This window comes from Notolabrus celidotus, chromosome 2, assembly GCF_009762535.1.
Source record: "Notolabrus celidotus isolate fNotCel1 chromosome 2, fNotCel1.pri, whole genome shotgun sequence".
NCBI classification, from domain to species: Eukaryota; Metazoa; Chordata; class Actinopteri; order Labriformes; family Labridae; genus Notolabrus; species Notolabrus celidotus.
In genome coordinates this window covers 22,916,901-22,944,141 of record NC_048273.1, presented here as the reverse complement: position 1 = coordinate 22,944,141, position 27,241 = coordinate 22,916,901, and the positions used below count along the sequence as shown (strand labels likewise).

Genomic DNA, 27,241 nt, shown 5'->3' with positions numbered 1-27,241 from the left:
CTGGCTGCCTCTGAGTGTGTGTGGGTGTGTGTGTGAGTAGGTAACATGCGACAGGAGGGCAATGAGGGGATGTCTTGGCTCACCTGCTTCAAATATTTATCTGTGTACTTCAGGCGTCCACCTGAGAGTCAGTCAACAACAACACACGGCAGCGCTCGCCAACAACTTCAGCTGCTGCACTCAACAGAGGCCTGTCAGACCCTGTTTATGTAACGACTCTATCTACCCCATGTTTGTATACCTGGGTCTTTTTTTCTACACATTTAGGGTAGAAGCTTCATCTCTGATCTCATCTGCTCACAACAACCTCAGCTGTCTTCCTACTTAGGTATGTCTGTGTAGTTTTCTCACCTGTATGTTAAAGACCGCCGGCTCCTCCCTCAGCTGTCCAAACTCAAGGTATCCTCTGTTGCTCCCGTCCGTTGGGTGGAAGTAGAACCTGTCAATCTCTGCAGGGCTGCTCGGGTCGTGTCTGTACGCCAGCTTCAGCTCGTCCACGTCTGTCTGCGTAAATCTGAGTGGCGGTGACAGCAGGACTCCTCCCAGCAGCAGTTTACCGTACCTTGGCGGCTGCGTGACGATGAAGCTCAGGTTGGTGGCGGAGGTGTCAGGGTCAGTGAGCTGCAGGTGTTCGGCAGTGATGGTTTGCGTGGAGCCGTCCTGGAGCTGTAGGCCTGTGCTGCGGTCGAGGGTTGGTGGGATACGGTCGCCATGTTCGATGGTGAAGTGGAGGGTGCCGCTGCGGGACGAGTCGCCATTTGTGACGACAAAACTGAGTAGAGAAAAACATTTGCTTCAAAACAAATCAGAGCTAAAACTCTTTACTTTCAAAAATGTTGTGTGTCAGGACTCTGCAAACACTCGGATCAGAATCAAGGGCAGAAGCACTTGATCAGGAAACGATCATTTTAAATACCACATGCTTTAAAATGACCCAGTCTCTTATTTTATGTTTGACAGTCTTAAATCACAATAGTTGAAGAAACAAATAGATCTATAGACATATTTACTATCCACAGCAGCTGCAAGAAAGAGAGGGAGAGCCGTGGCAGTCAAATTGCAGAGAGAGGAAGCAAAGAGAGCAAACACAGCTGATGAAAAGAAAGCGGTGAAACAGAAAAATAAGACCTTATGATTAATAAGTGATTAATCTCACAACTTCATGTGGAGTTCAGGTTTTTGTACGCTGAGTCAGAAGGGCTTCTTTTCCTATTCTTTTTGAAAATTCACAGTACAATGCTTTCACCTGCTGATAAAAATCTTTCTGGAGGGCCTAAGCTCCCTTGTCTTGTAGGTTCCTCTGGATAATTTTTGTAGTCGGCCAGCTGTGGATGTGCCAGACTCCAGCTGCTACAACTACTACTATCCGTCTCACCACTATAATCTCTCTCTCTTGATCTCCCTCTATCCATCTCTCCAACACCAACATGGTCTCAGGAGATGTCTGTCTAACATGTGTCTGGTTCTGCTCAGCGTTTCTGACTGTTAAAGGAAGTTTGACCTTGCCAGTGTATCTTGTTAAATGTTGCCAAGTGCTCTGCTTATGGTGCATTAAGATGAGATCAGGCTGAGTCCTGTCTGTAAGATGGAACTGGATCTTATCCTGATGGGTCTTTGTTAATAACATTACAATGTACAGTCTAGACCTGCTCTGTTTGTATTGAGTCTTCAAATAACATTTGTTGTGATTTGGAGCTTATAAATAAAGATTGATTGATTGATAAAGGAGATGTAGAAATATCCTGATAATTTCCAGGTATGTTTCAGGACATCAGATGTCTACTGTGATACTCTGATAACACTAGGACCAAACATTAAAAGGAAGATCATAAAAAACTGCAATTAGTACGTTTGAAGAAGACACACACAGACACAATTACTCCAAAATGTGCTATCAGAAAAGTGTGCATAGACACCTGGATCAATGCATATTCATATACAAGATCATAGTCAGTGGTTGTCCACGTTTTCTCGGCTGAAGCAGATCACAGGACTCTCTAAATGAACCGAATGGATGCACTTATACTCAGAAAAAAAACCTTTCCCAAAAAAATAATGACAGAGAAAGTCTCAGTCACTGTGCAAACATAACTAACACAACATGAGATATTTTATCTTTATAATCATGCAGTACTTTTGGATTAAATGGACACAGTGTGCAAAGGTTTAAACCTCAGTCATCAATCACTCATAAAGAGGCTTTTAATTGGAAGCTCCATCAGATCACAAACACAAGGTAGGGACAATTGACAGAGCAGTAGACCTGAAAAATTAGCTGCATGTGTGTGTGTGTGTGTGTGTGTGTGTGTGTGTGTATTTTGTGGTCCTCAGCTCTCTGCCAACACAATCTGCCTCTCAGCCCTGCAGCCCTGCAGCTGACAAACTGCCCCGGGCCTCAGCACACCGGCCACTACACACCAACACACAAACAGGGAATACACACACACACACACACACACACACACACACACACACACACACACACACACACACACACACACACACACACACACACACACACACACACAAAGGCAGGTCCTGGTAACATCTGGCTCCGATGTCGGCCATATTTGCCCAGGGACGGCCGTCTGTGGTCGCCGCTCTGGCCAGCGCTTTAGTTATTCTCTTAATAATGCCCATTCATCATCCGCTGACACCGTAACACTACACAACAAACACACACTCGCACACAAAAAAGTGACGCACAGGTGTATGAACATCAGATATGTCTTAATATCAATCCTGAGACAACATCTAGAAGTCACTGTTTCAGCTACTCTAAAAAAGATATTATGACCAAAGCTTAGACGCAATGGTTCGCTCAAACTCACAACAAACTTCATCTCTGGTGTTTTCAAAGGTTGACTTAAAAAAAAACCAGAGAGGTGAACCTGATGTTCTTGAAGTTGATGTTGAAGCAGAAAATGGACGAGTGTGAGGATGAGAGCGACTTTGACCAGAACCAAACTGTGATGGTTAGACGACTGGGTCAGAGCGGTATTCCCAGTCTTCAGGGGTTCGACCAAGCGGTAACCTGCTGTCAAAAAATATGAGTGCAATGCGGAAGTGCTAAAAACTGCAGTTCATCTTGGATCCGCTTGAGGCTGGCTCCTTAAGTACCGGAAGTCACACACACACATGAATGGGAAAAAGACAATCTTTATAACAGAAATAAACATGTTCACAGCCTGGTACAAAAGACGAGTGTAGTCTGGATAGCTCATTTCTTGATCGGCACACACTGTAGGGGGGGGAATTTTTTTCTAATGCGGCAATTTCGAAGATATTGAGATTACGAGTTTTCCAATGAGAGGCACAGCTGACTGCAGGGGCACTGCAGCTGTTGGCTAGGAGGCTCAAAGCCAGCCTCTTTACGTCACACTGGCTCGACAGAAGCAATATGGCTGCCATCGACGATTGGCCACAAAACAGCGCTTCAGAAACAGATGGGTGACGTCACGGATACTACGTCCATATTTTATACAGTCTATGGTCAGGACCTACCAGAAAAAGATCTAAGGAAGGAGGACAGGTGAAGTAAGGCTCACTTACTTATTACCAGCTACTTGGACTGCTGCTTATGTCTTGGTGACGGATACCACAGCACACCTTCAAAGGTCTAGAGGAGTCCAGGTCTCATCAGGTCAAAACATTATCTACACACTTTATACAAGCTAGCCTGGAAAGTTTTTTGCAAACAAGATGGTACTACAACCTGGTTTTCCCCCAACTTCCAGTCCTTTAGATGAATAAATGGTAGCATAAAAAACAGAAATGTCTTACTTCTATAAAAAAGCAGAAAGAACCAGACTGACCGATTTCCCTCTTTTCTTTCAATATATACTCTTCTTAGTGACATCTCATGCCCCTTTTCTCTGTGCCACCCATACTTAATCTGCATGAATATCTGTCTGTCTTCCTGTCTGCCCGTCAGTCATCCCTCCATCTCTGCCTCTTGGCTGTGATCTGACCGCTCCTCTTAGAGCCAGATAACCAGCCGGTCGGGGCAGCAGAGGTCTGGGTGACAAACCCGGGGTTTGCACACACTCCAGGTCACACTCCTCCTCCCTCTTTAAAAAAAAAAGCCCTGCTGCTGCCAAATTGGCTGGATAAGCAGATAAACATACTTCAGCCTCTCACCTCCTGACGCTCAGGTTTTTTAACTCTCTCTCGTCCCGGTGCCCAGTGTTTCTCTCCTCAGCCAAATGTTGTGTGATACTTTTTAGCACAGAGGCAGATTATTAACCAATTTTTCTCCTGCTCCATGCTGCATTGCAAAACAGCTTCACTTGAGCTCAGCTGCCATACATCAACACGGACACATGATCAAGATCAGTTTACAGCTGCTGTTTGTTAAAATCACACTGATTTTCTTAATTTATCTTAAATAGTTGTTGAATTCTGGAATTCTGTCTTTGATCTCGGAATTCTGCCACTGATCTTAAAGGCAGGCTTCTGAGCAAAAGAGTAGGGCTTAAAAAAAATCAGTGGCCCCAACCCTCTTGTATATGAACACCATAATTGAAAGCTCTGTTGACCAATGACGCTCCTGCAGCACTGTGTGCACCAGATTTTCAGGGTAGAGGAGGAATGGTGAGAGGAAACATAACAAACAATAACACAAGCGTCATTGAACTTTCCATAGCCGTGAGTGTCTGCTTCAAACCCACACAAGAAACAGTTCTGCTGTGAACTTGACCCACTTGAGGGAGAGATGACGCTTTAGCTACATGGTAAAAGTGGGCATGTTAGAAGGAGGGATGGGTTATTACCTCCTGCACAGAGTCTGGCTCCAAATATTCAGTATGTCATACATGCTGCAGGGTGTGTTAAGGCTTCACTTTTGTACAGAATGAAGATGGAAATGTGTTATCCATCTTAATACTCAGTCAGTGATTCTCACCTGAAGGAGTCGGTCTCTGCATGGTGGCTGTTATCATGTGTGTAGCACACTCGGTGTGCCGCAACGTCAAGCTGTGTGAAGGTGACCAGCGGGACTCCAGGCTGATGGACAGCGTGGATGACTCCATGTCGAGGCGGGATGGACACAGTGTACATCAGCTCCTCAGGGCGACCTGAGGAGTCCGACGCCAGCAGGATGTTGGTGTTTAGAACGACTCGCTGACCCTCGGACAGATGCACCGCTTTGCTCTGCAGCACTAAGTCACCTGAAGGCAGAAGAGGGCAGGATCATAGTTATTTATCCTCCGACTCGAGGGTGACTTATTTAGAAGAAATCATTCATTAAAAGGGATATTTACACATTTTCAGATATTCATCTTTGTACGTTTGAGTTTCAGGTGATAGTATGCATACAGACCAGAGATAAACACTGCAGTATGTTAACTGTATTGGTCCTGTAGAGCCAAATGAACACCTGCTTTAACTACGTTTTGTAAAAGAGTTGGGAACCGGCGGCCTGCAATAATATCTGGCCGAAAGATTACTTTGACGGTGAACTTTATTTATTTGTCTTAACAACAACGCCCTGACAGTCAGTGATGGACACAAACGCTCATTCCATGGAGAAGGGCATGAGCTGCACTGCAGACAGTGGACAGCGCTAGGTGCTGAAACAAAGCCCTGTGGCAGCTATAGTTGTCACCTGTATCACTTTCTTTTTAGCTTTTTTAGCTTAGCTAATGTTTAGCTATATGATATGATGTTATGACCTAGCTGCATGGGAACAATAATAATACTACTGGTAAGCAAGGAGGGGCAGTTGTTGATGTGAATCAATAATTGAAACTTTATCAGAGTTATTAGAATACGTTAAGCTCCAGTGTGTTAAAAAGAAGCCATCCATTCTGAAAATAAAACGATACACATGTTGGTGACTATTTACATAAAGGGAAAATAAAAAAGGGTTCATTGGAAATATTTCATGACTGAAGTAGGCCAATACTGCAATATAGAGAGCAGAGGAGAATTGTGAACGCGCAACCATGTAGAGACAGAAATTACATCCCGTCATGTAAATAAGATAAATGACATAAGGATATTTAGTCTGTTAAATAAAAGAACAAGGTTTAGACCTGATCAATGAGAGAGGTAACCTTAAATTATTTCTGCTTAGATCTGGCGCTATACAGACAATACAATTAATTTGACTTCCAAGGAGGGGCGGGTGCACCCTCAATATAATGGAGGGGGAAACACTGTCCAGTATCAGGTTGACGTCTTACACAGCATGCAGCATACAAGACCACAAAGCTGCACACAGTTACAGGACCACGAAACAACTCTGCTCTGCAACCAAATAGGACACTCGTGCTACCCTCTCATGCGGGCGCACGCTCACACACAAGCATACGTGAACATATGAACCCAGCCAACAACTGTTGTATGGCGAAATATATATTTCCATGAGAAGCACAGTTAAAACAAATGTGACATGCTTTCAAATGGCATTTGTAGTGACAATAGCCAGTGAAAAAAATTATGTTTACTTCCCAAGAGACCTTTCAGGGGGTTACTTGTGTCAATTAAGGGGTCTCAGACCCCCCTAGACCCCCCGTAACTCGCCCAGTGGTTGTGTTTAGCATTTCCAGTATAGCACCCGCCGATGATTGGCTTCAAAACAGTGCTTCAGGAACTGATGGGTGACGTCATGAATACAATGTCCATTTTTTATACATTCCACGATGAAGACACGACATTACTACTTCATGCAGACACACCTGTGTTTTTTTGTTTCTGACTGTCCTGCACAATTCAACAGTGTTTAGTTGCAAATTCCTGTTGCTTTCTTTAGATAGATCAACTTCAAAAATCAGCCTTGGAATATGATCAGGCCCACCAAGCTGAATGCCAATGCAAGCTCTGAGATGCTTATTTCTATCGCTGAATCTAAAGGGTTAAAGAGTGCTAAATAACTCAACTCAAAAAAATAAAGAATAAAACATAAACGGACTAAAAATAAAAGTTCTGTTTAAAACACAGATTTAAACTCTCTGTTGACTTGGGGTAAACAAAAAAAATGACCTGGACATCTTAGCTTTTCAGGAGCGCTGTTGGAGGAGGAGGTGGAGGTGGTGGAGCACCCAGAGGAGACGTGCCAACGCCCCTCCACAGCTGCTGCTCCTCCTCCTCCACCGTTAATTATTCAGCGGCTGAGGAGGCCGGTGGTTTCTCACCTCGGCTCCTCTAGGATCAGAGGGCCCGGAGCCAGAAGGGCCGAGGCCTCGCTCACCGTGTTCACCCGACTGTCAAAGCTGGCACAGAGGCGATCAATAATACATGAACCAGGACGGAGACCGGCCACAGAGACCACGGAGAGGGACCTCAGAGAGGGACCACAGAGGGCTGACGTGTGTGAAGGTGCACAGTCAGGTTGTGTGTGTGTGTGTGTGTGTGTGTGTGTGTGTGTGTGTGTGTGTGTGTGTGTGTGTGTGTGTGTGTGTGTGTGTGTGTTTGTGTGTATGTGTGTGAGTACATGCTTCTTATTGCTGTAGTCATAAGAAAGCCTGAAACTTCAGTGTCTTATGCCAGGATTCTGACTTTGATCCAACATAAATTTGACGTCCTCAGAGGAGGATTTTCGTATGTTTAAACTTCAGTGACAGAAGCGAGGTGGACTTCTACAACTGCAATATCTTTGAGACTAGATCATAAAGTCTAATGAATAAATCAGAGCTGTAAATGTGACCTCTGACCTTTCTGCACTGTGTGGACAGAGATGAAGAAGCTCTGTGCAGGGCTCTCGTTGTCCAGGTCGCTGAGGGTGAAGCGGAAGCTGTCGTGACCTTTGAACCCATCGGCGTTGGTGGCGGTGGTGTGTGTGTACCAGAGACGGTTCATCTCTACGTCGTCCTGAGTGAAGTTCTGACCGGCCGATAGCTCACTCCAACCAGACTCTGTCTGCAGAGCAGTCACACGGGTAAGAATCAGAAGTAGAGTGGAGGGTTAACCAATTATTATAAAAACACAACTCTCAAAGAGTGAAATCAGCTGTGAGCGAACCCAGAGTTTACAGAACTAGAAAGGAAAAAAGTTGAATCTGTAATTTACCGTATCTGCCAGCTGTGCTTTGAGCAGTTTTACAAACACAGAATTTGACTTTTGAGACATCATGATGGTTTGTTAGTTCTGATGTGAAGAAAGTCAGACTTTTTTCAGTTGGGCTGCTGCTTTTAGAGATTTACAGAGTACATTCATGCAGAGTTGATTTCTCACCTTGAGTTGCAGTTTTCCAAAACGAGGTCCAGCATTGATAAAGTAGTACACCTGGTTTTGGGACGTGTCCAGGTCCTCGGCCTCCAGAACAACACTGGAGATCACCCTGCGCTCACCCGAGTCCACTTGCAAGCCGGAATTCCTTAAACAGCAACAAAAAATCATTAAAACATGCTCTGTGTTGTGATCTTAAACAAGCAGAAGAACTTTTAAGAAGCTTTGTATGCTGCCCCTTCAGACCTGCCTCATCTTCATAATTCCACTCTATAAAAATATCAGAAACAACAAACAAAGAGAAATCATAATAAAGAAATATAAAATAGCTCCTACGAGTGTGTGCAGCTTACACTTCAGTCCTTTAAGAATGGTCTCATCTGGAGTATGTTTTCCCCAAGAACTCTGCAACCCCAGGAAAGCTGAGTAAAACAAAGCCCTAATCTTAAAATAACAGAGTGCCTATAGACAATCTGACTAAACCTGTCTATTCTACATAGTTTGGTAAGAAACTTCAGACCTGCCTGTCAGCAACAATTCAGCTTCTATTTAAAACCCCATAAATAATAAACAAAAAAATTCTAACCTTAAAAACATGGAAGACTCCCAATAAGTGGAGTTTATGTTGACAGCACCTCAGCTTTCAGCCCCTTCAAACATTGTCTTTGAATTCAGATTTAATAAAAAATAACTCAGGAAAAACAAACAAAAAGGAATCCTGGCCTTTAGAAGAAAGAGTATCAGTTAACGGGCTGAGTGAGTAATGGCTCAGCACACAGCCCGCCGAACCTGCTGTGATAATTTGACTTAATTTGACTAATATGTTAATATCTTAGAGCCTACAGAAGCAGTTATATACTTTATAGAGATGACCAGTAAAGTCCTCATCATATTGTGTTACCTAAAGGAGTACTGAAAATAGGTCAACTGAGAAGGCTGTGTTACCGTCAGCTGATAACGCAGGAACAAACTTGTGGTTATCAGCTCTGCTTCAAGGACAGCTACAGGCCGAGAAGCAACATACAGACACATTTCTTGGTTACAATCATAGACTGTATAAAATAGGTTACAATGCACAATAGCAAGACTGTCTGAAGACATGTGTATCGATTGAGGTACGCGTGTTGGAGACTAGAGCCAATACGGAGACAGTTGCGTACGACACCCAACTTCCAGGCCAATAGGAGTTGGCTGCGTACTTCCTGTACGCCTTTCAAGGTGTATCTCTATAAAAGACTATGATATCCATGAGTCTGAGCTCATTTTGCCTGAGTTCCTGAGGGAGCTCTGTCTTTTTTAAACCAGTGCTGTACTCTTTACATCATGTGACCAGAATAAATGCTTTCTGAGACCTGAACGAATTCTCTGGTGTTCATTCTCGAGCAGTCAACAAAAGGATTGGGGCTAACACTGCCTTGTCTTTATAATCTCTTGGGGGATGGAAGAAATTAATCCTAACCTCAAGAACATGCTGAGTGCATACATACAAGCTGGGCTAATATTCTGAGCTTGCAGCCCCTTAAACCTACTTTGTGTGGATATATTTTTGTTTACATAAAAAAAACCTCAGGGACAACAAACAAAATGAATTCAAACCTTAAAACAAGCAAAATTCCTGTAAACAAGCTCAAATTGGCAGCAACTTGCAGTCCCCTACCTTATACAGATGTTTCAGCTTTCATCACAAAGCCTCTGGAATAACAAACTAAAAGGACCTTAAAAACAAGCAGGCAGCCAGAAATCTACTTGAATTAATGTAACTGGCAACTCAGCTTGCAGCCCCTTCAACATACTTCAAGTAGTTCTTGAGGTTTGCAGTTTAAACAAAATGTATCCAAAAAACAAAAAATGAATCCCAATCATAAAACAAGCAGAGTTCCTGTAAACAAGCTAACATTGGCAGTAGCTCAGCTTGCAGCCCCCTACTTTGTCTAGATATTTCAGCTTCCATCATAACACCTCTGGAATAACAAACTGAAGGGAATCCTCCTCTTAAAAACAAGCAGACTGCCAGCACACTAGGTGAGTTTATGTTAACGGCAGCTCAGCTTGCAGCCTTTTCTTGTCCTCAACAGTTTGCAGATATAAACATACTTATGCTACATCCTCTGTTCACACCACACAGATTTTGTTCCTGATAAATGACCTGGTATCAGTTCTTGTTTGCTGCCATTAAGAAGTAATGAACTGCAGCTGCCATTGTACTTTAGAGGACAGAGCAGCTTGCTGAGTAGGCTTCCGTTTTAGCCTCTTTCATAATATGGTTTTAATGAATTGTGATGTGAGGGATGTTTTATGTGACTAAACCTGCACACACTTTGAAACACGCAGGAGGAAGTTGAAAGTTTGTGGATTTTCCAGTGGGATCATGTGAGTTTGGGGGTGGTGTGGGTGTTAGGGAGGGCTAAACATCAGAAACCGTCTGGCTGCTTCCTCACTTGGAAGTAAAATCCGCTCAGGACAGAAGCTGCCACGTCCATCCTGCAGGAACGCAAAAACAAGGAGGCCGGCATCTGCCAAGTCTGAGCGTTACTTCTGCCTCGCTGGCCTTTACAGCACCAGCTCGGCCTGTGCCAACACACCCACCCACCCTCACACACACACACACACACACACACACACACACACACACACACACACACACACACACACACACACCAACCACTGATCTAAGGACAGGGCGTGGGCGACGGAGGGGGGGAAGGAGGAGGGACCCAGTCAAGGATGCAAATTCCCAATCAGTCAAATGAAAATATTATGGGTGGGGGTGGTGGAGGGGGTCACAAAAATTACCACCCACTCATGCAAAGCAACCAGCCACATGTGCACATACAGGTTCTCCTCCCCCTGGTGACCCCCCTGACCTCCCCTCCTCCTGCTGAGTGGCTCTGGATATCACATTATCATACAGCAGAGGCTCAGAGTTAAACACAACCAACATTAAAATACCAAATATCACATCAAACAAAACATTTGATATTATTAGATATTAAAAAAACAATTCTGGTGTATTTTTTTGGTGTTAACAAACTACAGGATTAGACTTCAACCAAAACATGTTTCAGTCATCCTTACATACTGTCAGATTTTGTTTCCAAGCCCACTGCTTCCTACAGAAATCTTAAACATCAAAGATATTCAGGTGGAAAATGGAAATATTGTGAAAAAGTTGAAGTTTTTTAAGTTATTTAAGAAAGTGAAAATGTTATATATTCTATACCTATGCCATCTAAACCTCAAGAGTGTTTTTATTTGAATTTTGATAAGACCGACCATATCTCAAGAAATGACAATATTTGATTTCAAGTTTGAGTAAATCCCTTTTCAAACAAAATAAATACTGTATATCTCTCAGACTGACTCAGAGTATGTAACCACAGTCACTGGGAAGACTGCTGACTTGACAGTCGTCCAGAAGACGATCATGGACTCCCTTCACAAGGAGGGTAAGCCACAGAAAGTCACAGCTGAAAAGGCTGACTGTTCACAGAGTGCTGTATCGAAGCAGATTAATGGAAAGTTGCACAAGCAATGGGGATGACCGCAGCCTTGAGAAGGTTGTCAAGAAAAAGTTGATTCAAGACCTTTGGAGAGCTTCACGAGGAGTGGACTGAGGCTGGTGTCAGAGCATCAAGAGCCACCGCAAGCAGACGTCTTCAGGAAAGAGACTGCAACTATCACATTCTTAATATCAAGGTATTCCTGACCCAGAGAAAATATTGGAAGAGCATCACCTGGACTAAAAAGAACTGTACTGTTGTAATGTGTATCATATCATGAGATTCTTGTTCATGATAACATTAAGATAATAAGGGGAAAGAGGGGTTCCATGAAGGAAAACTTTTTTCTGCTTCATCCTTTGAAAAAAAAAAAACCTGACCATGACCTTTAACCTCACACAGCCATAAATACGACACTTACAAGCATTAAAAAATAAATCCTCATATATATGTGTGTGTGTGTACTTAAGCAGTCGAGGCTTCTCATCGTTGACCGGCAGCACGGTGACCTGAGCCGTCCCCCGCACCGTGTGGACACCATCTGTCAGCTGCAGAGCCACAGCGTCCTTCAGGGTTTCTGTGTCGTCGTGCATGTACACGATCTTCATGCCTGCAGAGCGGAGGAGGAGGAGGCGGAGGGGGAAAGGTAAAGGAAGAGGAAGGAGGGCAAGTGAAAGGGAGGACGAGGAGGAGGAAACAAAGCAGAATTAGGATGGAAAGAAGGTTACAGCTTTAATTATTGGAATGTATTTATCAATTCATCTTTCTTAAGTCACAGTTTTAATCTCAAATAACAGACATATGAAAAAAAGAAAAAAATGACTGACTATGCAACACATGTATGCTTATGATCATTTACACATGTATTTTAATTTTCTTCAAATGGCTGTACAGCAGCACACTTTAGCTTACTCGTCGATGCAGCCATGTGTTTGTGCTGCAGGTACCTGTTGAAGTCTATCTCACCTTGTCGGAGCTCCTGCAGAGTGAAGGAGGTGACGGGGAGGCTCCTCTGCAGGAGGTCTGCTCCCATTTCCTTGTAGCGGCTCATCTCAGTGCCGTAGATTCCATTTATCAGGGTGCCGTGAGCTGGCGGCTGCACCACCGTGAAGGTTAGGATATCTGGAGGGGCGTCCAGGTCAAACCCGTCCAGCACGGAGGGGGTCAGCTCCCTTATCCCACCCTCTTTGACCTACAGGAGGTGGAGAAAGAAGAAACCTTACAGCTATGTCACCAAGATGAAAATGAGCTTTTTAAATCAGTAACTCTCCAGTTTGTTTCCTCTACAGATGTAGAAACTCAAGAAGTTGCTCCTGAGGTGAACTTACAGTGAAGTTGGCGAGCAGCAGAGAAGGCTTCTCATCATTGGTCGGATTAATGATGATGTAAAAGGGAATAGAAGCAGAGTGATGCAGCCCGTCACTCACACTGATGGTCAGTTGGTCAACGGATGGCTCTACCCCTTTGCTTTCTGACTGAACGTAGTTAATGAAACCAGATGTCAGGTGGACGAGACTGAAGGATTCTGGGTAAAACAAAAACACCAGGGTCAGATCAGTGATGGTAAAAATACAAACACACACACACACACACACACACACACACACACACACACAAACAAACAAACAAACAAACTGACAAACAAACAAACAAACAAACTGACCGACTTGGACTCCCGCGTTGCTCTTCTCTGACCCGGGCGTCGGCAGCGTGTTCTCCAGGAAGCCATGCAGAGGAAGGGTTTCCAGGTGAAAGGTTAGTTGATCAGGGGGGCTGTCAGGGTCCAAGGCCCCCAGGACCCCCCCACAGAGACAGGCTGAGGACCCCTCATCCACCACAAACATGGAGTCACCTGAACAGAGACATATCAACAGGTACATGAAGGAATCAGGTGTCCATCCCGCCATCTAAAGTAGATCCTTTCCTTCATCCATCCATCCGTCCATTATCTACCCATCAGTCCCAATAGTCCATCCATCCATCCATCAGTCAATTTGTCCATCTTTCCATCTGACCAATCAGACCATCTAACGTCCTCTACTGAACCATCCATCCATCAATCTATCCATCTACCTCTCCCTCTTTCTGTAATCAATCCATCCATTCATCACTCATTCATTCATTTATCCATCCAGCCATCAATCCACCTGTAAACCAGTCAATCATTTTAGCCATCCATCCAACTATCCATGCATCCAACCTTTGGTCCATCACTTATTTTGCCAATTCATCAATCTATCTGTCCATCAGCCCGACCATCAATCCATCCATCTTTCAGCCTTTTCATCCTTTCCAAGTACATCAGTCTGTCCCTGTCTATCCATCCACCCATCCTTCCATGAGTCCATTATCAACTAACAATCCATCCATTTGTCCACCGTCCATCCATCCTCCAACCTTTGATCCATCCCTTATTTGTTTCATTAATCCATCCATCTTTATATCCAAATTCCATCTGTCCATACAATGCACCCACTGAACCCTATGTCCACCAATTCAACCATCCGTCAGTCCATTCATCCTTTCATGAGTCCATGAATTCAACAATCAATCCATCCATTGGTCCATCCATTCATTCATCCATGAAGATCTATTCATCAGTCCGTCCATTCAACCTTTGGTCCATCCTTCATTTGTCGTCTCATTAATCCATCTGTCCATCAGTTGACCATCATTCATTTTTTCTATCTGTAAACACCCTTTCCAAGCCAATCAATCTGTCTCCGTCTATCCATCCATCAATCCATTGGTCTATCCATCCATACATCTTTCTATACATCCTTCAATCAATATGTCCATTTCTCCAACATTCATCCAACCATGAAGACATATACATCCATACATCCATCCATCTCCTGTCCAGATGTTCCTCTGTCCATCTTTTCCACATCCACCAGTCTGTCCCTGTCTATCCATCCATTAATTAGTCCATTCATTTAACAATCCATCCATCCATCCATCCATCCATCCATCCATCCATCCATCCATCCATCCATCCATCCATCCATCCATCCATCCATCCATCCATCCCTCCATCCATCCATCCATCCATCAGCTGCTAATGAATCTGTCACAAGCATAATCTTTTTCAATCTGCTGTTAATTAATGAAAAACAATCACCTCTGGTCTGGATCCATGCTGACATAATCCATGCAAATGCATTAAATATGGGTGTGTATAAGATGTGTATGTGTGTATACATTGTGTATATGTGTGGGAGAATTAATGATGGACAGTCCTGGATCTCACTGATAAACCAGCGTCCCCTAGTATGCAGAAACAAGGTAAAGCCGCCTTGTTTCACAGGCTAATGCTCTTACTCTGCTTCTTTATTCACTGCTAATTAATTAGACCATAAACACAACATACATCCCCAGAACCCCCCCAAAATAACCCACACCCTGCCCTGCATGCCGGTGCCGGTGCTGAATGAATGGTGAGATATGCTGGAAGGATTAGAGAGTTATCCCGCTGCTGGTAGCGCTGCGCTAATCCAGCTAGCGGGACAGCTAGTACACGTCGCCTATTGTGAGTGAGGGATGCTCCTCTGTCTGCTTTTGTTTGTAAAGACGTTCATTGTCCGCTGTCCACCGTCTCCTGGGGAACACACACACACAAACATACTCACACAGAGAGGTAATCTCAACCAGCTGTGTGTGTTTGTGTGTAAATGTGTGTGTGTGTGTGTGTGTGTGTGTAAATGTAATAGCAGAGGACAATGGGCAGATTCACTTAAGACATGTCAGTGCCAACCTTGTTAGCCTGCTTAGAAAGACTCACATACAAACAAAGATATACTCCACAAACACACACACTGTAAAAAAAAAAAACACAGCAAAGCAGAAATATAAAACTTGAGGTTGAATTAAAGTGTCCTGTTTTTAATGTGGTTTATTTGATTCAGGAAGTTTTAAGACATGAAAATCAGTAATGCTAATTTTTATTTACTGTGAAATTAATTTGATCTACAACTTATTTAAATATTTAAATTTTCAAAGTTTGTTAACCAAATTTCTTAAACATCAAAGCACATCTTATCTCTCCTTTTCTTTGAGGAGGTAAGAAGTGTAGGCGAATAACTCAAAAGTGAATGTTGAAATTAGATAAATGAAACATCAAGATAGAGACCTACGTTGGCCCTTAAGTACAAAACACACTGACATAAACTTCTTAATGTCGCCTGCAAGTACCTCCCATTTCTGTAAAAAGTTATTGCTGTCGTGTTTTCTTATTTGTGTGTTTTGCACTTCAGTGCCGTCATACAGACCGCTCAAGTGTAGACACAGATATTTGTGGGCCTAATGTACCACAAAGCTTCAATTTTGGAGTCCTAAGTACCTTTTTTTTCCTTTGTGGCACTAATGTCAAGAAAAGGAAAAACAATGCAGAAGATTCAGTTTAAGATAAATTACTACCCGTACGTGTTAAAGGCTTGATTCTGATTGGTCAAAACCCCAGGAACAATAGCAATTAATTCTCAAACAGCAAGGGACAACCTGATCACAAGTCATATCTAATCAATCCATGTCGTTTACTCTAAAGTCACGTCTGACTGTGAGAGAAGCTGTTAGATTTCCAGTTCAGAGTGTGTGGACTGTGGTTGTTGGTGAATGAATTCGTTAGTGTGTGCTGTTCTGTGTTGGTCGTATGGCTGCTCTCCACACAGTATAAATACTAAACCTTTGAATCTGTCAGTACTTGTGGTCGTGTGTGGGCTCTCTTACGTTTCAAAACAGGCTAAGATAAAAATATTCAGTGTGCACCATGTTTCAGATGCTGATCCCTACAGAGTATGTAAGACATGTACAGGACGAAATATCGTTCTTCTACTATTCATTCTAACTTAAAGTTCCTTTTGTGAGCCTTTTCTCTCAGTCTCAAGTTCTGTTGGTCTGTCAGTTATAAAAGACTGAAAACGTCAACTTAGCTTTAAGCATTTTAAGTAAGAAAGTATCTCAAATGTCCAAAATAAAAAAAATTCTGATGTAAAAAAGTTATCCTTTCAATTTACAGTGCCAGAGTCTTTGTCGATAACAGCAGGTTCGTAGATGTTGATGAAATGTGATAGTTTTACAGATTTTAACAAGGTTTTTTGAAGGAATTGAAGATCTTTGGCACACAAAATCACTGAGGGCTGATTTTTTGCAGTGTGCAAACATGTCAACTCGATGTCTTTCTTTTTCTTTCTCACTCACATACACATGCACACACACACACACACACACACACACACACACACACACACACACAAACACACACATACACATCATCTCCCAGTCCTCCCAGTGCGAATCCCAGTGGTCACTGGTCTCCATTGATAACCACAGAGCTCCTCCAATCCCTCTTTTTGGCTCAGACTCCAGCGAGAACTACAACTCTCCCCCAGAGCCCAACAGAGTCTGTATCTGTGTGTGTTTGTGTGTGTCTGTGTGTTTGGTGTCAATGTGTGTGTAGTTGGTGTGTGTGTATACATGTAATATATGTAAACCTATCCCCCTCCCTCTGCAGAGTGTGTGTCGGACTGATAGGTGATGGCGTGTTGTTGGGTCAGAGCTGCTCAGCTGCATTAAGAGGATTTCAGGCAGTGAGGACCAGGCTGAAGACACACACACACACACACACACACACACACACACGCACACACGCGCACACACTACATCTTCAACAGAATTCTTATTGAGACATCTTCAGTGGCCTTGCTCTGTGAAAAAATAAACTAAAATCATTCACTTGAACAAAAATCATTCTGTATCGACTCAGATCAGAAAAAGATCAAATTTAAGATGTTGAAATAAAACATAAAACACAGTTTAAGGTATAAGGTTTTAGCAGGACTTTAAGATGAAAACAGCAGACAGTCTGACCTACAGTTCATTACCTTTAATGTATTCCCAAATTAAAAATGATTCCAGCTCCTCGCCTGTTTTTATTTCTTTAAACAATTTAAATAATCTGAATGTCTTTAAAATAATTTAGGTGTTAGGGTTAGATTGTGTAGGGCTCTGGGTAGTCAGTGTTTTTAGATACTAAATAATCTAAAGATGGATAATACCTGCTGTTGTATTTTGGAGCAGTTATGCCTTTATTTTGAAAGGACAGGACAGTTGATTGACAGGAAACCAGGAGAGAGAGGGGGGAGTGAAATCCAGGAAAGGGACCGCAGGTTGGAATCAAACCTGGGCTGCCTGCTCGAAGGCTAGAGCCGCTGTACATGGGGTGCACAACTAAACTACAAGGCCAAAACCGGACCATAAACAGTTATTATTAAACAGGTTGATCCAGATTTAAAATGATAATTTGGGTTGCACTGGTGGCCTAGCAGTCTAAGTGCCACACGTATAGAGGCTATAGTCCTTGTCACAGAGGTCGCCTGTTTGACTTCCAGCTGGGCTACTATTTACTGCATGTCTTCCCTCACTCTCTTCTCCCCACATTTCCTGTTTCTCTTCAGCTGTCCTGTCAATAAAGGCACATAAGCCATAAATATAACTTTAAAAAAAATAGATATAAATAATTTGGGGAAGCCCTGTACAAAATGAGCTCCTTCTTAACCAAGTGCAGCAATAAAATCCTGCTTTTACATGAATCCATGAGTCAGAATGATCGAATGATAGGATATGTAACAGTAGAAAAAACGTCTACTTTAATAAATCTAGCTCACTTAAACTGAGATAATGTTTTGGATGCAGGATTTTAACTTGTTCCTCAGTGTTTTAATGTTGTGCCTTTTGAGTTGAAAGTCAAAAGAAATCTGCACTTTGAGTCAAACAGGATTTAAACATCACTTGGAGTTTGAACTAAGGATACAGTTGCAGCTGATCAGACCAATGTCAGCCGGTGTGATCGTCAAAGACAGAGCTCAATCAGAAACATCCAAGCAGACAAGTTTTCAGACTTTTAGGAGCGCTCTTTTGGCCGATAGAGAGATTTGATTACGATTAAAACTATGATGTAGGAACTGTCAGTGTGAGGGATTCAATCAGGACTCTTACCCAGGGTGATTGTGGGCACTTGGCTGTTGACAGGAAGAATGGTGACGTTGAGGTCATACACAGGTAGTGTGCCGTGCAGAGGCACAGGAGGAGGCGGGGCATCCCCGTGGCAACAGCTGTCTGTCCCTCCAGCCTCCCCGTCAGAGATGATGAGAGTGACAGTGTCAAAAACTGGATCAGGCCCAATCTCTCCTCCTGAAGGAAAACAACAAGAGAGTTTTTCCTTTTCCTCCATGTGATATTTAAAACATCAGCTGACTCAACAGGTCCACATGTTGGTTTAAAGATCTTTTTTCTAAACACATGATGAACGAGCAAGATCTTCCTACAACACATCCTGGTCTTGATGCTCTCTCACCTGTGTGGACGTAGTAGACGTGTCCCTGCAGCAGGTCCTGCTGGGAGAACTTGTCCACACTAAGTCCAGCTCTCTGCAGCTCCCCTCTTCCCGGACTCCGAGCCAGCATGTAGGTCAGCCTGGAGTCCTCGCTGTCCCGGTCTGTGGCAGACAGGTAGTCCACCGTAACCTGGACTCGACCCCCCTCCTGACAGCTCAGCTCCCCACGCAGACCTCCACCCAGCTGTGGAGGCTCATCGTTCATGGGCAGCACCTGAGGAGAGCACATCACTCTTCATGGGCTGTAAATACTAGCAGGTACAGATGCTACACTGTCTCATGTTTTTCACATTAAAGTCAAAGCTGCATCACTTTTACAGTTACAGAGAGACAGTGTTTTACCTCTGACAGGATGTCTCAGAGACAGGGAGCTCACCTGTATGAGCAGAACGACATCTGCTGAGTTCAGACCGTCTGTCACCTTCAGACTGACTTCATCCTCCGTCGTCTCTGAGTCATCGTGGATGTATCTGAAACACAAAGAGACAAAACATTTAAATACATTCAAATCTTATTAAAAAATATCTCTACATATTTAATAAATTTTTCGTGTTTTTTGGCTGAATTTTAATAAAGTCTGGGTGAGATGATGTGAGAGAAAAGCAGGGGTGACACAGAGAATCATCTGTGGTCTGTTGCAGCAGCTTTGTTTAAGTCTTTAAGTCTTAAGTTGGAGTCCACTCTAAACCATAACTTGAAACCAGTTTGTTCCTAACTTAAGTTGTGACATTGTTTTACAGGTCATTGTAACTTGTAGAGTGTAAAGTCCCATTCACCAAAACATTGCTGCATAAATGACGTGATAACTTCCTCTGGCCAATCACTGAAATGCCTCGTGCTACCTGCTCATCCTCCAAGTTATACTCTCTTAAAAACAACGCACCATGCCAACCGGTGTTTCACAGAGGACTTAAAATCTTACTCAGAGACAGGTGTAAGATTTCAGCTGTAACATCCGCCTATATGCAAACTACATCAGCTTGTGCAAACCCTAAAATATTAGTCAAATATAAACAGTGTCCTACATTAGAAATTAAGTTGAATCGATGTTGAGGTTGAAGAGGGAGAATCAATTTCAAGACAAGAACAGTGAAAATGATGCCCATCCATCCGTTATCTTTATCACTTTTGCTGGAGCCTGTCCACTGCCTCTGCAGTTAGATTTAGAGTGAACAACCATCCTGACCAAGCTTTTGGATTTTGGGAGGAAGCCTGAGCACCCGCATTCACGGGGGAACATGCAAACTACACATAGAAAACGCTCCTGCCTGGCCGAGGATTCAAACTGGGAACCTTCTTGCTGTGAGGCAACAGCGCTAACTCCCTCTCTGCATGTTGCATTGATATAAAGTCACGTCCTGCATACCTCCTCCATCATGCAGCAGGGAAAATTCCGAAATGTAGAAATTTTAGGGATGCATGTGTGACAGAGGAATCAGTCACTCATTACCCATTGCTATAAGTCACAGTCACCAAAGGACTGAGCCCGAATCTGTAGAGCAAAACTCTTCATGTGCACAGAAAGAAACTCACACACCAACACTTACACACTTTAGAATCACATCGCTGACTGATTGTGATGTTTCCTCCTGAGGTTTATGTAACTGTGAACATGTTGATATAAAAACCGTGAGTTCTGAAAATCTGATCAAAGAGGTTCAGACTGAGTTTACAGGACACGTGTGTCAGTGTTTATGTATATATAGTGTGTAAACATGAAACTAGAGTGTGTAATTTTCCAGTTAGTGTCAACTTTCTGTGATTTCCACTCAGCTTTGATCATGTTTGGTCTCCATGAAGCTGCAGTCAGTGATCCAGAAAACCACCAGGACAACAATGTCTGTTTTGTATTACATAAAAAAAAAACTTCCCACATTTCCCATTATGCAACGTGATAACTTTTGTTAATAGATTGTTAAGATATCACCAGAAATGTTATTGATAAAGAATTATGTGGCCGATACAAAGGTCTGTGCTGGAAATGATTTATGGTTGCATTTCTCTAGAGGGAATTTATCCCTGATGACATCACTGTGACATCATCAGAGCCATCACGCCCTTTCTCACCTGAGCCGGAGTCCTCTCAGATCCTGCAAGCTGAATCTGTCTCCCTGCAGCAGCGTGTGGCCCTGCAGCTCCAGCCTGCCGTGGCGAGCCGTCTTCTGCACCTCCACCCTCAGCGCCTCCTCCCGGCTGTCCCGGTCCTGAACGAGGAGGTGCTCCTCCGTCACAAAGGCCCCTCCCCCTTCCTCCACCCGCAGCAGGTTACTGAATGCCTGAAAACCACACAGACAATAAGAGGTAAAATATCAGTATTCTCAAAGAAGCTCTGTTTGTGTTTGACCTCTGACCTCTGGAGCCTGATTGTCAACAGGGGTGACTGTGATGTTGAAGAGGAGGTCGCTAACAGTGCCTCCGTGGTGATCGCTGACGGAGAAGACAAACTCGACGAACAGTGGATCAGGGCCAATGTCTTCCACAGGAGGCATGAAGGCCACTTTCATGTGATTTACTGCATGCTGGGAGAGAGAGAGAGAGAGAGAGAGAGAGAGAGAGAGAGAGAGAGAGAGAGAGAGAGAGAGAGAGAGAGAGAGCGCGAGAATTATAATGCATGCATATTTTTGTGATTCCTTTTTTCAATAATGCTGTTTAATCAGATAAAAAAAACTGCTTTTACAAGTTGCTTCAATTTACTTATTAACATGCCTACACACCCGAACACAGTCGGTGGCAGTATGATCTGTCATACAAACAGAGAAAAAGAACAAGCTCACACGCCGGTTTGGATGTTTTTCACTGCTCAGACAATAACACAATTGCAACTTGCAGAACATGCTGCGAGTATTTAAAAAGGAGGAAAAAAGTCCTCAAGTTTTAGCACAACCAATCTTTAAGGTCAGCTGAAAAGTCGTCATCGCAACAAAGATGTGTTGAAAAAATACAAAGCAGCAGGAGCCGCAGCTAGCATCAGCATTGATAAAACAAGAACTGCCGAAAGTTTATCAGTGATGACCCAAAGCTAAATCAGTGAATTCATGAGCCACCTTTTTCCAGGTAGCAGACTAAGGAGCCTACTCCTGCAGACATATCCCTACCTGCCTGATATGATGTGATCTATACACACATTCACAGTTCGATCCACAACAATGTCAGGGATGAAAGTTTGACCACGAATAGATGGACTTTAGAAATTAGTCTAGTGAGTATGTTGAGTTTGACAGCCTAGTGGCTGGAGGAAGACTTTAACACAAAGGAGACATTACTGCAGCACAGGAGAGCTCCAGCTCACAGTAACTAAATAAATAACAGCTGACGAGTCAGAGCTGTTCTTTGTTTCTGTGACAATAGTGACTTCAGTTAGAGTTGGTAAGTATAGAATATTCCCATACAGTATATGCATCTTGGGTAACTGAAACATATGCTGTCATACCCTCAGGTGTGCAAACACAAAAATATTAAGGTTATTAAGCTAAAAATATCCATACAGTGCATCTCTGATGAGGGGATTTTCCTGGTGTATTAAATCAAAATAAAGTTTAAGTATTGTTGGATATTTGATCATTCAGCTAACATCCCATCTACTGAAACATACAGTTTAATCTTTAGTGAATTATTCCTCATGGTGTGATCAAACTGTTTGTCTAGTCCAGGATTGAGTAACTTTGATTGTATGTGTATCTAACAAACCTGTGTGAAGGACTTTAACACGGGCACCATGTGGTCCTTCTTCATGGCGTTGGTGCTGTCTGTGTAGAATAAACGTCCTGCGTCCATCAGTCTGAGAATTAAAATGAACAAGAACAAGAAGAAAAGTTGGATAAGGCAGCTTTGGAGGTGTTTTTATTTTTATTTACTTGCACTGAGTTGAGTTATGTGTGACTTACCCAGGATGCACTGGGCTGAAGCAGGGCTGTGTGATGACGTAGGTAAGGTCTGTATCTGGGTGTTCTCTGTCTGTGAAGTGCAGGTGAGCCTGAGTGACATAAACCACCTCCGTCTCCTTCACCGTCAGAGAGCGAACGCTGCCTGATACCTCAACCGGCAGCTGGTCCTTCACCGGGAAGACGTGCACCACCACCGTCTGCAAACAGCGAAGGGAGGAGGGGGTAACACATGGACACGTTCTTCTTCTCTAATAAAGTCAAAGTGTTTCCGGGACTCACATATGTCTGGGAGAGGTTTGGCGGCTGATGACTGTCAGACAGCGTGATTTCAAAGGAGTCCTCAAACGTCTCGTCTCCTGAGTGCTGGTAGTAGATCTGACCCTGGATCAGATCTCTCTGCAGGAAATTGTCCACTGGAGCTCCTGCAGGGACACAATCCTGATTGACTTAACAACAAAAACACAGAAAACCTTCAGCCTGGAACAGATTCAGAGTGTTTTGCAGATGTGGAGGGTGCAGCAGGGGGGTGTACTCTCCCTGCCGCAGGTTTTGGCATTCCATGTACACAAGTGGAATGTCAGGGAGCTTACAGAACAGAGCCATACCGCTAAATATAACTAATACTGTGAAGTAATTTATTTATTTATTTATTTTTGATGAAAGTGGTCCCTGACTGAACTTTACTTAAAGCTAGGGTTGATAGTCATGGAAAACTAGCATGAATTTGAATGTAGCATTTCCTCAGGACTCCGTCTAACGGCTTCACACAGCCTAAAGCTACAAACATTTATTCTCATAAACCATCACTTCATTCTTGTAATAATATGACTTTATTCTCAAAGTAAAATTTTTATTATTTACTGGTTATTTCAACAGGTTAATGAAGTCATTGTCAGTGAATATAAAAAACAGAATGTCTCTTGAGGCTCTAAATTCACAAAGTTTGAATTTCAATCACATCAAACATACCTCTGTCTAACCCTCTCCAAAAATGGTTTCTGATTGTATTGTTCACCTGTCTCTTGAGCAGAGATCTTCTTCACCAGCTGCCCTGCCCGAGGTTTTGACTCCACCTGGTAGAGGATGTAGTCGTCGCTGGAGTCCAGGTCAGAGGCTAAAAGCATGTACTCCTCCAGCCGTACAGCTCCGCCCTCCTGTACCTCCACTGCAACATTGTTTATGAGGAAAGGCGGCGAGTCGTCCTTGGGCAGGATGTTGATGGGAAACTTATGACGGATGCTGTGGCGTCCATCACTGATGCGGAAGACTATGTGGTCACGGGTGGTGTCGCTGTCAGAGTGATGGTAGACGACCACACCCTCCTTTAGGTCGCGCACGCGGAACATGAACGCTTTCCCACCTGCAGACAAAAAAGGAGAATAAGAAAGCAGAGATTCAAAATAATGAAAGAAGTCCTGGAATATTTTGTATTAGTGTCTCACGTGTCTTTTGTTTTATAAAATACTACAAAAAGAATTATAGTTGAGTTATTTTCACATAGTCTAAGAAACCTAATGCTTCAATTACTAATTATGAATTATGACTACTTTAGAGGGTGTAAAAAATTTTTTTTTTTAAATGTGATGTTCTTCATTAAAGAAGAGATATAATTGAATTAAGTCAAGATCATAAAGTAAATTATTTCAAAATGTATTTTATATATATATATATATATTTATTTTTTTTCTGAATCAGTTTTCAAACACAAAAATACGTTTGAATATCAGACCAGTATTTCCAATTTTTGGTTTTGCTGATGAAAACAAATCTTGGGGTTGAAGGTTAAAAGACAGTTGTATGTTTTTGATGCAGTGTTTGCACTTCTCATAATAAAATAATAATCTAAAATAAAAAGAACCCTAGTATCCATTTTTGTGCAAAATCATCAGATTAAAGAAATTCTTTATTTTCACAAACATCTGAAATGTGCGCAAATAAGGCACCAAAAGTATTGATGAGAATTTTTGTTATAACGTTCTAGTGTTGATTAATGCTTTCCGAATGGCCAATTTTTTTAGTATGATTATTTTATTGAAAAAAAAGGTCATTTAAATAATTTAAGTTTCTAAATCACACAAATGTTAAATAGATTCATGACAGTGCAGAATGGAGAGAAAAACTATGGTTGTAATACTGATATGTTGTAAAAGTTTAAATGTTTATATTGGAAATTCCCTAATCATAGTTCCTGTGGTATGACTTATTAAATTAAATCCATGTTCATTAATTTGAACCATATTCTAAACTGTGTTTTTGAAGGTAACAAGATTATATTTTTTCTTTTTTTTCTGTAGTTTTATCACCACAGAAAAAGTCAAATGCAAATACATACTAAACCGTTATCTTTGCTTCATATGACGGCAGTGAGTGTGAGGGAGAGATGAGTTGGACGAACATGACAAACTTCTCTGTCCTACATTAATGAAATGTTGGCCGTGTCCATCTGTCAGCACTCTGCTGCTGGCTGCCCTTCCTCACACTCTACATCATGCTAACGCTAACAGCACAGCGTCACATGACTGGCGGCCTACTGGCGGACATGTGTTGTTGTCAGAGGACTCGGTTCTGTTTCCAGCCAGAGATTCACACTTTGATTCAATTACCGTCTCTAACACATGCACGTTTTTTTCCCCCTCCCATTGTCACTTGGAAATAACAAGTTTGTCTTAGCGCCTGAAGGCACCGCGAGGCGCTGGCTGGGGTTTGTGCTGTGAACACCGGTGGGGTAAAACATGGCGTCCTTCCCGGTGGCCGCCCTGTTGCCAGGATGGGGGCTTCCTGTCTCCCTGCGCGCTGCCAGAGAGACAGAAGGGCAAGGTCAGCAGACAGATTGAGAGACGAGCGGTTGCGAGCCCGAACCTCATTAGCAACTTTACCGAGGGAAACCGGAAACCGGTCCAACTGATGGAAACAACTTGGTAATTGGGCCCAAAGGTGGCGTTGGGCAACAGGCCCATAAAGGGAGAGATGGGACGGGAAGACTGTGTGTGTTTGTGTGAGTGTGTGTGAGTGTGAGTGTGTGTGTGTGTGTGTGTGTGTGTGTGTGTGTGTGTGTGTGTGTGTGTGTGTGTGTGCAGAGGGACAGGCAGCCATCCATTTGGCTGAAGGCGTTGGACTGAGCCTGCGGTGACTGTCCCCACGCTGCAGAGCGTCGCCCCCGAGTCGTAGCGGGGAGGGTCAGCGGCGCCGTCCTCAGAGACTCTCCACTCAGCAGAGGAGCTGCTAACTGCCTCCTACAGGCCTCGTACATGTGTGTGAGAGAGCGGAGCCAAACTTTTGTCAGCTTTGTTCCCTCTCAATACGAGTGGCACACAAACAAGAGTCCAAACTAGAGCAGATAAAGCGACGCAGGAGCAGGTGCTGCTGTCCAACACGGTGGAAACCTGCCCAGTGGGACAAAAGTTTCTACAACCATCCAACTGCTACACACTGATCTGATAGAACGGTGTGTGTGGACAGGGTGACAATGTTGGTGGGAAAAGAGAGAAAGCAGTAAGTACATGAGAGAAAAGGGAGATGATGAAGAATAAAAGAGTTGAAAAAAATCATTCAATCTCACACATTTGTCTTATATCTATTTCATATAGAGAGAGCAATAAGTCACAGTTTTACTTTGCAGTTATAATCCATTTTCAATTGTTTATGATCCACCTGACTGTGGAGAAGTATCGGATCGTTCAGTGCAGCAAAAGTATAACTGCAGCTAAGTGCATAGACTTGTGAAATACAGTGAAGTCATGCATTTGAAACAAAGGTGGAAGTACTTCAGGATTTGCAAAGTTAGCAAAGATCACTTCATATCAACGTATGTTTCCAAAAGGTGCCAGAAGAACACAGAATGTGTTTATTTGTCACAATTTATTGGTTACATTTTTATTTCAGATATGAGTAAAGATTACAGGGTGTAAAAGTACACGTATTTGTGCAGGAGCGTTCAGTACAGAACTTTAACGCCTCGTGTCGGTAGATCCGTAACTAACAGATGATGCCTCAAGTGTCCAACTCAAGGAATTGTATTTCTTAACAGATGGATAAAGACCACAGGATCAACCTGCAGCCATGGGGTAGGGGCCATTTTGGTCTAATAACTGATAAATCTGACTACATGTCATATCAAAATGATGAAGAAAATCTGAGCGTCTGTAAATCTGAATGATTTGACTAAAGCTTTTTGCAATCAAACAAAACTCACTTATCAATCAATGAGGGCCACAGGACTGAAGGCCTGCAAACTAGCTAGGAGCCTGTTGATATTGAATATTTTGAACATACTCAAGGCTGACTCTGGGCAAATATCA

At 43.0% G+C, this 27,241-nt stretch overlaps 1 protein-coding gene across 3 annotated transcripts in view; it reads right to left on the bottom strand.

Annotated features, from left to right (window-relative positions):
• Positions 1-27,241, bottom strand: part of frem1b (Fras1 related extracellular matrix 1b) — a 53,778-nt gene that overhangs the window by 10,166 nt on the left and 16,371 nt on the right. For all 3 annotated transcript variants that reach the window (XR_004630031.1, XM_034677116.1, XM_034677125.1), the window contains exons 9-25: positions 23,959-24,303; positions 23,223-23,365; positions 22,944-23,140; positions 22,747-22,837; positions 21,411-21,578; positions 21,127-21,335; positions 19,436-19,529; positions 19,021-19,273; positions 18,663-18,857; positions 13,333-13,521; positions 12,998-13,194; positions 12,636-12,861; positions 12,135-12,279; positions 8,176-8,317; positions 7,656-7,860; positions 4,904-5,168; positions 352-772 (exon numbers count right to left, since the gene is read on the bottom strand). Coding sequence is in view for 2 of the 3 variants with exons in the window: in XM_034677116.1 (XP_034533007.1) it covers positions 352-772; positions 4,904-5,168; positions 7,656-7,860; positions 8,176-8,317; positions 12,135-12,279; positions 12,636-12,861; positions 12,998-13,194; positions 13,333-13,521; positions 18,663-18,857; positions 19,021-19,273; positions 19,436-19,529; positions 21,127-21,335; positions 21,411-21,578; positions 22,747-22,837; positions 22,944-23,140; positions 23,223-23,365; positions 23,959-24,303 (3,485 nt within the window). In the remaining variant the exon portion in view is untranslated. The remainder of the gene's footprint in view (positions 1-351; positions 773-4,903; positions 5,169-7,655; positions 7,861-8,175; positions 8,318-12,134; positions 12,280-12,635; positions 12,862-12,997; positions 13,195-13,332; positions 13,522-18,662; positions 18,858-19,020; positions 19,274-19,435; positions 19,530-21,126; positions 21,336-21,410; positions 21,579-22,746; positions 22,838-22,943; positions 23,141-23,222; positions 23,366-23,958; positions 24,304-27,241) is intronic.